At 39.9% G+C, this 15,633-nt stretch overlaps 1 protein-coding gene across 4 annotated transcripts in view; it reads left to right on the top strand.

Moving 5' to 3' along the window:
• The first annotated feature begins 405 nt into the window (after window positions 1-405).
• The window catches only part of LOC100018407 (histone-binding protein RBBP4-like), a 35,729-nt gene continuing 20,501 nt past the window's right edge, over window positions 406-15,633 (top strand). For 3 of the 4 annotated variants that reach the window (XR_457658.3, XM_007473599.3, XM_056811296.1), the window contains exons 1-2: window positions 406-650; window positions 1,262-2,655. Coding sequence is in view for 3 of the 4 variants with exons in the window: in XM_007473599.3 (XP_007473661.1) it covers window positions 558-650; window positions 1,262-2,641 (1,473 nt within the window). In the remaining variant the exon portion in view is untranslated. Of the gene's footprint in view, window positions 651-1,259; window positions 2,656-15,633 lie in introns of all 4 variants that reach the window. The other variant, XM_056811297.1, reaches the window with a different exon arrangement.

The following is a 15,633-nucleotide window of genomic DNA, read 5'->3' as shown; positions in this document are numbered from 1 at the left end:
CTTTCAATATTTTCCTATCCAGGTTATTTATATGCTTTATCTCACTGAGCTTACTCATCTGCAAAATGGGGATAATAATTCTTGGACAACTTGCCACATAGCTGTGTTATGAATAAAGCCACAAAGAATTAGAGGTGTAGGTTTTCCTTATTATGAAGTCAGGATCAAAACAAATTCTCTTACCACCTCACTCCAACCCCTAAGGTTTCTAGCAAAGAAATGTCTTTATTTATAAGAGTAATATTAGCTTTAGCTCTCTGGGAAAGAATACCATAGTGGTGGGGTGGGGGTGGGCAGGGCTTGGGTTGGAAACAAGGATATGGTGGGGGGAGCAGGTCATTTAAGCATGCTTGGCTAAAGGAGACAGTAATTGTTGCATCTACAAATGAGGTAACTATTTCTCATGGGAGACACACCCTGGGAGGGAAACCCAGGGCTTGGGGGAGGTGCACAGGTTCCCTGATAGCCCTCTCCCTGCTTTCTAGCTTGGACCTGTTAGGATGGGCCAAACCTTCAGCCCAGATTCCTTCTCTTAACCTTGCTGAGCCCAAAGGCAGATGAGGTTCCTTTGGAGACCAAGGAAAGGGAATCTAAGATCAGCAGCCAACCCTATTTTGTATAAACTGAAATGGAGGCATGGTGAAGGGAAGGTAATAAAATCCAGCTTCTTGGGGACTTGATGGATGATTTAAATCACAGCCGCATGCTGAATGGAGTCAGAGTCTGGGTTCAGAGCCATAGAACATAGGAATGGAAAGGGCAACTGAATTATGAAACTTTGAATGTTAGAGCTGGGAAGGGCTTTAGAATTATAGAAATGAGAAAGCCAGAGATATAGGGGGCTTTGAAGTCACAGACCTTAATTTCTTAAAACAAATGAATGGGAGGCAGCTGGATAGCTCAGTAGAGTGAGAGCCAGACCCAGACCCAGAGACAGGAGGTCCTGGGTTCAAAACTGACCTCAGACACTTCCTAGCTGTATGGCCCTGGGCAAGACACTTAACTCTCATTTCCTAGCCCTTACTGCTCTTCTGCCTTGGAACCAACACACAGTATTGATTCCAAGACAGAAAATATGGGTTTTTTTTTTAATGAATGGCAGAACCCAATTCTAACTCATACCAACATTTTCCTGCCCCTTTATTAACTGGTGAGCTTCTGGCTTTCACCATTCTTTTGGGGACAGATCTGTGGGATTTTTGTTAAGGTTAAGATTCTAGTCCTAACAAGGAAGATTAAGTTTTTTGTCTCTTTTTAAGAGACACCGAGACCCTCACCCCTACCTTCACTGCGCCACGACCCTGGGAGACCCCGGCCCCTCAGCCCATCATTCCATCTGTCAGCTTCTGCACCCGCCATGGCCGACAAGGAAGCAGCCCTTGATGATGCTGTAGAAGAACAGGTGAGCAATGAGAAATATAAAATATGGAAAAAAAATACTCCTTTCCTCTATGACTTAGTGATGACCCATGCCCTAGAATGTCCCAGCCTGACTGCACAGTGGCTTCCAGATGTAACAAGACCCGAAGGGAAAGATTTCAGCATTCATCGACTTGTGCTGGGTACACATACATCCGATGTGCAGAATCATCTTGTGATAGCCAGTGTGCAGCTCCCCAATGATGATGCCCAGTTTGATGCCTCTCCCTATGACAGTGAGAAAGGGGAATTTGGAGGCTTTGGCTCAGTTAGCGGGAAAATTAAAATTGAAATCAAGATTAACCATGAGGGAGAAGTGAACAGGGCCCGTTATATGCCTCAGAATCCTTGCATCATTGCAACAAAGACTCCATCCAGTGATGTCCTTGTTTTTGACTACACCAAGCACCCTTCAAAGCCAGACCCTTCTGGGAAGTGTAACCCAGACTTGCGCCTCGGTGGACATCAAAAGGAGGGCTATGGCTTGTCGTGGAACCCAAATCTCAGTGGATACTTGCTTAGTGCATCAGATAACCACACCATCTGCTTGTGGGACATCAGTGCTGTTCCAAAGGAAGGCAAAGTGGTGGATGCAAAGACCATATTCACGAGACACACAGAGGTAGTCGAAGACGTTTCTTGGCACCTCCTCCACGAATCTCTCTTTGGATCAGTTGCGGATGATCAGAAGCTTATGATCTGGGACACGCGGTCAAACAATACTTCTAAACCAAGCCACTTAGTGGATGCCCACACTGCTGAAGTAAATTGTATTTCTTTTAATCCTTATAACGAGTTCATTCTCGCCACAGGATCAGCTGATAAGACAGTTGCATTGTGGGATCTTAGAAATCTGAAATTGAAGCTGCATTCCTTTGAGTCACATAAGGATGAAATATTGGAGGTTCAGTGGTCTCCTCACAATGAAACTATCTTGGCTTCTAGTGGCACTGACCCAAGGCTGAACATCTGGGACTTGAGTAAAATTGGGGAGGAGCAGTCCCCAGAAGATGCAGAAGATGGCCCACCAGAATTGTTGTTTATTCATGGTGGCCACACTGCCAAAATATCTGATTTCTCCTGGAACCCAAATGAACCTTGGGTTATTTGTTCTGTATCAGAAGACAATATCATGCAAATCTGGCAGATGGCTGAGAACATACACAATGATGAAGACCCTGAAGGAAGTGTGGATCCAGATCCAGAGGGACAGGGGTCCTAGACGTGTCTGCACTGGTACTGATTTTTAGACTCCCCTTACTTCCCAACCGGAGATTGACTTAACACTGGTTTTGAGGGACATTTTTTTTTTGTCCAGACATCCTTCTATAGGCACCTGTTAACCCAGACAGTGAGTGATCACTCTCTTAACTGAGGCAGGGGGCTTGACTTAGCAGAGCCATATACCCATATTTAATTCCCCCCCCCAAGAACTTTTCATGAGCAAATCCAGCTCAAAAATCTGATTTTAGTCACAGAAAATGGACCATGAGTGTTTTATTTTTCTTCCTAAGATATAACTGCAAGTTTTCCAGGCTAATTTAGCTAAAATTAGGATGAGATAGGATTTCTATCTAAATGAGGAGTATGAGCCACTGTGGTATTAGCATTGTAAGATGTCTGAACTAATTTCCCTTGTTTATAGAGAAATCAAAGGCTAAAATTGGCATGGTTAACCTTCTAGGCTACCTTTGATGGATTCCTCTGTAATTGGTCAAAATTTCTTAGTGAAAAAAAAAATTTTTTTGTTTTATTTAATTTGGGTTTTTCCCCCTAGTGACTGTTTACTCTCTCTTTCCATTTCTCATCTGATGGGGGGAGGGGGGGGGCAGGACAAACAGCCACATGAAATGCTTTGTAGCCGTACCTGCAAAATATCCTTATTCACCTTCTCATATAGTTTTGCTCTTTAGTATATTTCTTGAGCTATGTTTTCATATTATTTCTTTGCTTTCTGTGACTTTTCATTTTAAATTTGGGACCACCAGGTTATAAAGAAGGTATATGTTCTTACCTGACAGATGTACCCTTGGTAGACTGCACAATAATCTGAAAACAGAGCAATTGGTAGCTGACATATGCTTTAAAATTAATTCTGAATGGCATTTTTTCCTTTCTTTAAAAAAAAATTTTGTTTAAGCAAACCCCACACAAATGGAATTAGTCCATGACCACTCGTTTCCTATGACATCTTTTAGGGTAACTTGTCCAATAAGCAGCCTGTTACTGTCCATGACTAACTGTAAGTGCTTATGATGGAATAAATTTTTTTTCTACATAAGAAAAAAAAGAGATACTGAAAAATAATGAAAACAATGAATAATAACACACAGGACATTTGAAGGGCAATAAAGAGGGGTATGGTGGGTATGGGCAGGTTGTAGAGTTCTATCTTGTTCAATCATTTCAGTCATGTTTAATTCTTCGTGACCTCATTTGGGGTTTTCTTGGCAAATATATTAGAGTGGTTTACCATTTCCTTGTCAAAATCATTTTATAGATGAGGAAACTAAGGCAAACAGGGTTAAGCAACTTGCCTAGGATCACCCAGCTAGTATGTGTCTGATGCAAAATTTGAACTTAGGAAGATGTCTTCCTGACTCTAGGCCCAGAACTCTACTTCTCCACCTAGAATTAGCCACTAAGGTGCCAAAATTTTGAGGAAAGCGTTTTCTACTCTTATATGCTTCTATCCCATCATTCCCATGTCTCATGGTCCTTTTTCAGTTTGGCAACATGAGTTCCCTTGCTTCCTTCCTTAATTCTTGGACTACTAACCCCAATTGTGTTGTACCCTTTTGAGTGCAATACTCTCCTGCACCTGTTGTAGATTCTTGTTGTACCCCAATGTCAAGAGAAAAGACTAACTCTATGTCTTTCCCCATTACTATGCCTTCTTCCCTCTTCCCCCTCTTCCTTGACTTCCTCCTTGACTCTCCTGCTTCCTTTTGCTTGACTTCCTTCCAAGGATTAGAGTCAAGGATTAGGGATCACTATGAGGTTACTGGGAGATGCTTTGGGGGATAGGCCAGCCTTCCTCTGGCACCTGACTATAACCCCCATGACCATAAAGGTGATGCTTAGTTTGTGCCAAAGGCTTGATTCCTAATGTCTTTTTGCTCCCTGCTATAAGGAGGAGCAGGAGCAAGAGCTACTTAAAAGGCAGAATCAGGAAGGTTCTAGAATTCTGGAGAAGTGACAGGACTGTCTTCTTTTTTTTTTTTTTTAACCCTTACCTTCTGTCTTGGAGTCAATACTGTGTATTGGCTCTAAGGCAGAAGAGTGGTAAGGGCTAGGCAATGGGGGTCAAGTGACTTGCCCAGGGCCACCCAGCTGGGAAGTATCTGAGGCCAGATTTGAACCTAGGACCTCCCATCTCTAGGCCTGGCTCTCAATCTACTGAGCTACCTAGCTGCCCCCCCCCCCTTTTTTTGTCTTCTTCTAACAGACAGTTAAGCTAGAGGTTGAGGTTGTCTAGTCTCCTAGGGTGGACCTGGTGAACTAGCTATTCTCTCTCCTGTGGCTTTCCTTGTGGTCCATCTTACCAACTACTTGTTCCTATGTATCTTATTGATGCTGACAGAGATATTCCTAGAGCTTCTTGAGACACCCAAAGCCCCTGTCAGTGAGACCTTTCCTTTGAGCCCTGTTCCTGCTTATCTTCCAACCTTACTCCATCTATCACCATCTAAGGGGGGATTGGGGTTAGTGAAGTGTATTTTATTATAGGAAGTGGGACTTTTAGGTAGAGAGATAACAGGCAGTGTAGATACCATCTCTCTGAAGCTACCAGCTAGATTTGGTGGGAGCTTTATTTGTATTCTTTAGTTTAGATATCCCAAACCCCTTTTCACCTTTTCCTTATTTATTAAACCCAAACTGTCCTGTGTTTATATCTTGTCTGTGTTTATTAGCTCAGGATCTGGCTCTGCCTGCCCTGGGTTTGTCTACTCTTCCCAAACTAGAGTACTGGCCCTAATATATCATATCTGAACCTAAAAGTTAATTCAGTTATCTCAAATAATATATATGTGTAAAAATAGTTATATCAACCCCTAGTGACTTCCTCTTCTGATCTGCTCTCCTTATTCTCTGCCTCATTAGCATTCATTCTAGCACCAATCTGGGGGTCTCTCTTAAAAGGCTCTTTCCCAAAATTTCCTAAACTCCTGAGTATCTAGTTATAATTCTGGTAGTTTGAAGCATGTTACCAAGAATTATACAGGGGAAGCAATGAAAAGAACATTAACAGGGATGTATGAAAGAGAGCATCTAGGTGGTAAAATAGATAGAGCCCAGAGCCTGGAGTCAGGAAGATCTGAGTTCAAATCTAGCCTCAAACACTTACTAGCTGTGTGAAATTGGACAAATCATTTAGCCCTGTTTGCCTCAGTTTCATCATCTGTCAAATGAGCTAGAGAAGGAAATGGCAAACCACTCCAGTATCTTTTCCAAGAAAACTCCAAATGGGGTCATGAAGAGTTGGACATGACTAAAATGACTGAAAATGATTGCAAGAGAAGATGCATTAGTCATGTAGGAACTATACAGGGTAACCAGTTGGCATACTGTATGTACTGTTGGTATCCTTTCAATGTCAAAAGAGCCTTGAGGAAGGGTCCCCAAATGATTCTCCTATGGAGGCTTTATTGGAGGATACAATTAAAGTTGCATTGGATGAGAAGTTGTGGAGAAGTCTCTGGGTCGGAGGGTAGCCATGCTGACATCATAGACCCATTGAAATGTTCTTTAGGGTCTTAAGGGTAGCCTCATCTGAGCTCATTACATTTGAATGGCCATTTCTTATGTATATTGTAAAAAATAACTTATTCTTTGGGTATGGATGGCCTGAGAGTCATCTTCCAGGTCTGAGAGTCTGTGATTTTAAAATTAAAAAGCACATCCTATTCATTATTTCTATGGATCATTATTAAAGTCTTGTGAAGTAAGCAAAGCAGCAATTGTTATTGTTTTAATTATTTGTTGTTGAAACTGAAAATAAATCAGGTACCCATTTAACTGAGGAATGGCTGAATAAATTGTGGTATGTGAATGTGATGGAATTTTATTGTGCTATAAGAAATGTTAAGAGTGAAGAATTCCCAAAAATTTGGGACCTGTATAAACTGATGCAGAATGAAATAAACAGAATTTGGAGGACAATTTATACCATGACTATAATACTGTATTTTGGAATCTCTTTCTTCCTGAAAGAAGATCAATAAATTCTTTCAATTTCTACTTTTCCCTCTGGTTCTATAAGGCAGCTGTGGTTTAGTAGTTAAGAGCACTGGACATAGAATCAGAAAAACCTGAGTTTAAATCCAGCTTTGAACACTTCCTGGCTGTGTGATCTTGGGCAAGTTACTTAGACTGTATACCTAAGATATAGATTCATGGCTCAGTAGATGTAATGAGGGTTTTAGAACAGATGAGTTGGAATGGACTGTAATTATCTGAAACTAAGTACATGTTAGAGGCAGCTATTGCTCAGTGGTTAGAGCATTGATTCTAGCATCAGGAAGACCCAAATTCACATCCAGTCTCAGTCACTTCCTAGTTGTAAGATCCTGAGCAAGTCACTTGACAAATGATTGAATAACAAATTTCTTCACTGGAGAAGGAAATGGTGTGAGAAAATGATTACCACAACAGAGGCTTGCAAGCAGATGCAAGGAATGGAAGCTTGAAGGACTGTCACTCAAGGAGAGAAGGGAAGATTCCAGAGAAGAATTTGGTCAGGGAGACAGTTAAGAAAATCAAGATATGAAATCTTCACTTCTGCTCTCTTGAACAGGGAGAGAGGAGCCAGAATACTGCTCTGAATTCCTGACTATTAACTTAACCCTTGGAAAAGATTAAGACATAGCTCTTATTTTCAAGTTATTAACAATTTCCCCTTAAGGACAAATCAAACCTTATTTCCTTATATTGATCTTTATAATAGATTAGGGAAACCTTAAATTCCCTCTGCCCTACCCCATCTCCCTAACTTCTTTCCTTTAAAATAAATCCCTTTTTGACAGTATTATATTGTGAAATTAATCTATTGAAAGGTTGCTGTTAACTTACCTTCTCTGAAGAGCTGTTAAAATCAACAGAAAGACACAGGAAGTGGGTGAGGGGGTTGGAGTGAAAATCCCAGAGTCTCCTCTAACCTTATTTCCTAGTGTCATTGGTCCAGCACTTCCCCTACCTTAAATACTCTAGTGAAAGAGCCTCTATTACACCGGCAAACCACTCCAATTATCTTTGCCAAGATAACCCCATGGATAGCTTTGGTCCACAGGGTCAAGAAAAGTTGGACATGACTGATTGATTAAACAACAACTTTGGTTCTATGATATCTAGGCAATTTTTCTTTATGATGTTTTGAAATACAATGTTTTGGGGCCTTTTTTATTTGTGGTAGTCAGATAATTCTTAAATTATCTCATCAATCTATTTTTTCTTTAAAAAATAATAATTTTAAAAATGACTCAATGTATTGAGAGGCAGGCTTAGAGATGGTAGGTCCTAGGTTCAAATCTGGCCTCAGACACTTTAGCTGTGTGATCCTGGGCAAGTCACTTAACCCCACTGCCTGGCCCTTACCACTCTTCAACCTTAGAACCAATACTTGTATTAATTCTAAGACAGAAGGTACCTTAGAATCAATACAAGTATTGGTTCCAAGGCAGAAAAGTGGTAAGGGTTAGGGGTTAAATGACTTGCCCAGAGTCACATAATCAGGAAGTATCTGAGGGCAGAATTGAATCCTCAATTTATTTTTCAGGTCAGTTATTTTTCCAATTTGATATTTCATATTTTATTCTATTTTTTCATTCTTTTGACTTTGTTTTATTCTTTCTTGATGTCTCATAGCGTCATTAGTTTCCATCTGATCAGTTTTAATTTTTAAAAAGTGTTTTCAGTGAAAAAATTTTTAAGAGGCTTAATTCTTTAATGTTACAACCCAGAGAGTATATGGAAGTATAGAGGACAATGTAATGGTGGGATTGAGAGAGGGGGCATCAAATTGTTAGGAACAGGAAACCAGCTGCTAGAGGGGGCTGATTCAAGTGTAGCCACTTCCTTTTTCCCCACTAAGCCTAATGAATTCTGGACCTGACCAAGAGTGAGTCAAACCCCTCCCAACTTTCTACTGTTTGAGCTTTGAATCTTCCCTCCTATTACAAACTTCCTATTACAAACTTCAGAGACAGTCTTTGGAATATTAAATGGCAAATTTATTCTTGGGGAAAGAAAGATAAAAAGGGAAAGGGTAGGACAGAGGGACTGGGGAGATCCTACCCCTATCTTTTCTATAACTAAATTTGATGGGAGATCAAAATATCTTTCAAGAGTAAAATGATGATTCAGGATGATCTTTAACAATAAAGCAGAAACACTTCTTCAGCAACAGACAGGTAGGAAAAGGTATATGGAAAACCAATTCTGCTCCCTAGCTCTGGTCAGAGTCTCTGGTGAGAGAGTGTCAGTCAGAGAAGTGAGAAGAGTAGTGACCAGACCTAGTTCTGGCCAACAGTTTTCTCCTTTGAATCTTCTTTGGAATTCCATGGAATTCTTCCCCTGCTGGCTCATGACTGTTCCATCTGCTTCTCTTGGGTACATTTTCATTACCTTTCAGGTTTTCTCTGCTTTTTGACCATTTCTCTTGACTACAACAGTTAGCTGTCTTTATCTCTATTACTGGGCATCACATTTTATCTATGACTATTTCCAAGTTCTATAATTATTTTATCTATGATTGCTATATCTATGGGCATAGTTATTTAAATAACTGGAACTCTCTCTTACCATAAAATTTTTGTACCTCTAAAAAAATTAACTTGTTGGTTGGCTAAATCAAAGTTCTGAGGTATCTCCCTTCCTTCCCCTCTACACCAAAGAAGACATCACTTGACCAAAAAAAATTATATATATATACATATGTATGTACATATATTATGTTTTTCATGTTTCCATTTGTCAATTCTTTCTCTGGAGGGCGACATTCATTATTCTTCAACCATTAGTTTTATTGCTATACACACTGTTCCCTTAGTTATACTTGTTTTGCTTTTCATAATTTTATATAGGACTTTCCATATTTTTTGGTAACTGTTACCTTCTGTCTCAGTTTTAACTTTAAGACAAAAGATTATCAAGGCCTAGGTAATAAGGGTTGTGATTTGCCCAGAGTAATGTAGCTAAGAAGTGTCTGAGGCCAAATTTGAACCCAGGACCTCCTGTCTCCATGTCTGGCTCTTAATCTACTGAGCCAACTAGCTGCCCTCTGATTTAATTTTTAAAAATAATTCTTCTTCCTCTTTTAAATCTTTTTTTTTTTAGCTTTTCTGGAAATTCTTATTGGACTTGTGTACTATCTGCTTTTTACTTTGTTTATAGATGCTTTCACATCATTTGTCTTCTGAGTTTGTGTTTTGAGCTTCCCTGTCACCATAGAAGATTTTTATAATCAGGTTCTTTTTTTTGTTGCTTGCTCATTTTCCCAGACTATTTTTTACTTTGGACTTCATGGTAGAGTTGGGGTCTGATATGATAAAAGTTTATTGTTTTATATACAATCCTCTTTTTTGTTCTTTATATATTAGAATGTTTGTTCTAAGGTTCTAAGGATTATTCCTAAGGTCATAAAAAAACAAAAACAAGCAAAACAAAAAAAGAGAAAGAGTACCAGACTGGATTCTGAGAAAATGGAATTCTAGTCCTGACTTTGACATTAACTAGTATGAACTTGGGGAAATCCCTTAAATTCTGTGGCTCTAACTTTTATCATCTGGAAGTTAAGGTGTTGGACTAGAGGGTCTCTAAGATGGTACAATGAGGGATAGCTGGGTGGCTTAGTGGATTGAGAGTCAGGTCTAGAGACAGGAGGTCCTGAGTCCAAATCTGGCCTCAGACGCCCTTACCACTCTTCGGCCTTGGAGCCAATACACAGAATTGACTCCATGACCAAAGGTAAGGGTTTAAAAAAAATGATACAATGGCTAGAGCACTGGGCCTAGAGTCAGGATGACTCACCTTCATGAGTTCAAATCCAGTCTCAGACACATACTAGCTTTGTGATCCTGGGCAAGTTACTTTAACCCTCTTTGGTCAGTTTTCTCATCTGTAGAATGAGAAGGAAATGGCAAACCATTCTGAAGGCTTTGCCAAGAAAATCTCAAACAGAGTCATGAAGATTTCAACACAACTGAACACTGTAAAAATTAAAATTAAGCTCAAATAATTTCAAATATTATATTTTAATAAGATTTTTAATAATCATTAGAAATAAAGGAATAAAAAGGTAACAAAATAAAACCATATGCCCATGTCTAATCTACCTGTTCAAAAACCCTGCTCCACCACAGTTGTTAACAGGAAGCAAAAAAAAAAAGCAAGACCAGGGACCCCACCAAATGGAAATGTAGTTCAAAGGCACAAAATTTCCAATTATACAACATGAAAGTTCCTTTCAGCTCTGTAGTGTAAGATGCCCCCCTGGGGGGCAGAACTGGGACCAGGAGTTCCTCAGGTAAGGGCGAGGGAAAATGAGAGTCCAGAGAAAAAGATTGGATTCAGAAGGATCTCATCTATTGGTGGTAGAATGAATGTGCTTTAAATTCAAGCTGGTAACATCTTTTAAAGGCAAGAACCACAGACAGTAAAACAATCCTTGGAGAAACATCAATAAGAAGGTGTAGCAGATAAGGCTCTAAAGTCACCTGGGTTCATGGAATAGTCTAATCATTAATAACATGTTATACCTGCAATAACATGTTTTATTATGCTAAAAATAAAGAAGGCGAAGGAGAGGGCATTCACACCTTATCTAGACAGACTTTGAGTAATCTACCTCTGAGAGGGCACTCAAATCTTAATCCTAGACAGGCTCTGAGATCTCTACCTCTGACACTGTAGCAACATTTTACGATTAGCACAGTATTGGCACATAGTAGGCACTTAATGTTTAATCATTGATCTATGACTTATCCAAAGTTAGCAGGTGCTAAGAGTTGAGTTTTGAATTGGCACTAACACCAATGATCTTTTTGATTATACCATACTACCTCTCAAAGACCATAGTTACCATATGGGTTGTGAAATAATAGGATACATTGAGGTAAAAGGGAACCCTCAGTATCCCTCAGTGAAGTAAGGCCAATGGTCGTATCTACTGGGACCAGTGAACAACCAGATCTCCAACCAGTGTTGGTATAAAGGTAACAGATTTATTAATAATGAAACATTAAGAAGGGAGGATTAAGGAACAGGGTTTCCCTAACACTATGAATTATTACTTCCCTCTCCCTCTATGTTTCCCACATGGGAAAGCCTTCATTTTTCTTTTTCTTTTTTTCTCAGAGAAATGAGTTAATTTATATATTTTTAAATTTTATTTAATTGATTAATTAAGAACTTTTTTCCATGGTTATATGATTCATGTTCTTTCCCTCCCCTCCTCCCACCCCACTTCCCTAACCAGCGCACAATTCCACTGGGTTTTACATGTGTCATTGATCAGGACTTATTTCTATATTATCGATATTTGCAATAGAGTGATCATTTAGAGTCTGCATCCCCAATTATATCCCTATCAAACCGTAGGATCAAGCAGTTGTTTTTCTTCTCTGTTTCTACTCCCACAGTTCTTTCTCTGGATGTGGATAGGATCCCTTCTGATAAGTCCCTCAGAATTGTCCTGGATCATTTCATTGCTGCTAGTAGAGAAGTCCATTATGTCCAATTGTGCCATAGTATATCAGTCTCTGTGTACAATGTTCTCCTGGTTCTGCTCCTCTCACTCTGCATCAATTCCTGGAGGTCGTTCCAGTTCACATGGAATTCCTCCAGTTCATTATTCCTTTCAGCACAACAATATTCCATCACCAACATATACCACAATTTGTTCAGCCATTCCTCAATTGAAGGGCAACCCCTCCTTTTCCAAAGCCTTTGTTTTTCTTGACACTCCCCAAGCCCTTTCCTTGTCTCTGGCTAATTTCCCCAAGCCCTCTCTGGCTCTACCTGACTCTAATTACTCCTCCTTGTTGGTTTCACAAGATGTAATACTTCTTTAAGATGACCAAGGAATGAACTCTTGATGACTGAGTTCAACCCAGCTGGGCCAGGCCCTGAGCTTGGCCTCAGCCTCACACCAACACTGACTCTTGATTAGATCAGGCTTGATAATATAAAAGATCTTCTTTGATGTCTCTCTTCTAATGAGGAAAGGTACCAAAGGTTTCCCTTCAAACTCACTACAAGATTTGAGAACAGCAGAATCAGCAGAGCTTGGCTACTTCATCTCCTCTCAGCTCCAGGGACCAGGAAGCCAAGCCCCTCCAAAAGCCCCTTCAAATCCTCTCTCGGGACTCCAGAATCTCTGGTCACAGGGCTCCAGATCAACCTCTGCAAACTCATTTCTCTCTCTGTCATTTTCATCCTAACAGTGAGAAGATGGAAACATCCTAGATATAACCTGTCAGTACTAGGGAAATGTATTCATTCATCTCTAGGATGTGGCTCCCTAGATTTTTCATTGATTTCCTGATGTGGCAAAGAATTATTCTCTTCTGGCTTCTTGCCAGCTCCATGGGCTTTGCTGGGTCAAGAGCACTGGCACTCTCTTATCTGTGGTTATGCACCCCCTGCCCCCCAAGAGCTCAAAATAATCCTTCACAATTCTGGATTTTTGAAGCATCCAGTGGTCTTTCTGATGGTTTTTGGTCTACATGGCCCTCCTGCTTAGGACTTACTTAGTGCTGAGGAAGACCCTAGGACTTAGGTGTCTATGTTTGGGTAATTTCTTTTGTGAGATATATTATATATATATATATATATATAAAAGTTTAAAAAAACAAGTGTAGTATTTTCACATGGCAGGGATAGTGAGGCTGTTTCATATGTGGACAAGGGCTTGTGGAACAAGTTTCCAGAAATTAAGGCCTCATTTAGCTATAAGTCAGGCACTTAGTAGAAGCTTGTTTGGGCCAGTCTTGCCTGGTCCTGCCTAGAGACCTGAAAGATGCAAACCTAATTGTGTCCCTCCACCAGACACTGCTTGCAAGATCTCAGACATGCCAGCTGGGTGCCACCCAAGCCTTCATTTGACATGAGACTTGAGTCAGAACTCTATCTGGTCTAAACAAATTTAAATCTTCATGTATGGAGCACTGTCTATGTGTCTAAAACTATACTAGAGTCTATAAGGGTTATATCATTAGTGTTTGCCCTCAAGGGCCGACTCTGTGGGAAGACAAGATGAACATGAAACAATTAAAGAATAATTCAGTGCTAAATTACACGGTGTTGATAATAATAATAAAAGCTCATATTTCTATAGCGCTTTAGGGCTTGCAAAGTGCTTTGCTTACAAAAATATGTGTGAGTTAAATAGTGGAAGTATTATTAAACCCTTTTTAAAAATGAGGCAACAGCTCAGAGAAACTGCCCGAGGTCATATAGCTAATATGGTAGAGTTGGAAATTGAACATGGCTGCCTACAAGTTCTGAATAGGGACAAATCAACATTAGTAGTCAGGAAAGGCATCCCTAAAGATGTAGGATTTGAAATGAATTTTGAAGTATGGGTAAGATTTTGACAAAGGAACAGGAAAAGGGAAGGCCATACCTTTCATTCTTTCATTCAGTAGATATTTATTGGGCAATACTGTGCTAGATGACAGAGATCAAGAAGATAGGGTTCAAGCTTAGCTTGAAAAAAGAGTTAAGAAAAAGAACCCTTCTCCTTTTATTGTAGCGGTCTCTGGGTATGTATTATCACACATACTGACAGATATAGTCAATGTTTAGATTTTTTCTTCCTTTTTTTATAATTCTTATTATGTGCATTTTTCTCCTTATTCTGTTCATTTTTCATTAGTTTCTAAAAGTCCTTCATAAAATCCTATCAGCTTATAAAATTATTCATTTTTATGATATTGATAATATAGTATAAATCATTCTGGTTCTGCTCACTTCATTCTGCATCAGTTCATGTAAGTCGTTCCATGTCTTTTGGAAATCATCTATTTCCTCATTTCTTACAGCACCATCATAGTCTTAAACCACTATTTAATTCAGATACTCCTAAATTGTTGGACATCCTCTTAGTCTCCAGGTTTTATTTTGCTTTTTGTTTTTGTTTTTGGCGGGGAGGCTTTCCACTGCAAAAAGAACTTCTCTATATATTTTCGCAGATAAGGGACCTCTTCCTATTTCTTTTAAATAGGTTTCCTCTCTTTTAAAATGTTACTAAGCTCACTCTTACTAGTTGTATGATCCTGGACAAGTCATTTAACCATGTTTGCCTCAGTTTTCTCATCTGTCAAATAAACCAGAGAAGGAAATGACAAACCCATGCAGAGAATCCTCTCCTCACCTCCACCTCTAAAACTCTTGGGATTCTCTCAAGATTCAGCTCAAATGCTACCTTCTACAGGAGGCTTTTCTCAGTTCCCTCAGATGTGAGTACCTTTCCTCCTAAAGTAATTTTCCATCTATTTTACATGTAACTTCTATTTGCTTATTTATGTTTATATTATTTCCCCGTTTAGAATATTAGCCCTTTAATCCTTACTCCACATAGCTTCCAAAAAATACAGATCTGAACATGTATGCTCTTGCCTATAGTCCTTGCTACTGATGCATTGCTTAAGTTTGGAAAGTCTGCAATGCAATAAGGCTAAAGCCAAATGGATATTTAATCTAAGTCTGGCACCTAGAAGGTGAAATCCCAGGAACTGGGGACAACAGGCTGAGGCAAATTGGCCCAGTCAGAAACAGAGCGGATCAGAGCTTCTATGCTGGTCAACAATGGGGTTTGGATCCATGAGTGGCCACCGTTTTTTCAGACAGGGTGAGATAGGGAGATGAAAGAGAGAGAGAGAGAGAGAGAGAGAGAGAGACAGAGACAGAGACAGAGACAGAGAGACAGAGAGAGAGAGAAAGAGAGAGAGAGAAAGAGAGAGAGAGAGAGAGACAGAGAGAGAGAGATGGAGAGAGATGGAGGGAGGGAGGGAGGGAGGGAAGGAAGGAAGGAAGGAAGGAAGGAAGGAAGGAAGGAAGGAAGGAAGGAAGGAAGGAAGGAAGGAAGGAAGGAAGGAAGGAAGGAAGGAAGGAAGGAAGGAAGAAGGAAGGAAGGAAGGAAGGAAGGAAGGAAGGAAGGAAGGAAGGAAGGAAGGAAGGAAGGAAGGAAGGAAGGAAGGAAGGAAGGAAGGAAGG

The sequence above is a fragment of the Monodelphis domestica genome, chromosome 1 (genome assembly GCF_027887165.1).
Source record: "Monodelphis domestica isolate mMonDom1 chromosome 1, mMonDom1.pri, whole genome shotgun sequence".
NCBI lineage: Eukaryota > Metazoa > Chordata > Mammalia > Didelphimorphia > Didelphidae > Monodelphis > Monodelphis domestica.
This window is presented reverse-complemented; position numbering and strand designations above follow the sequence as displayed.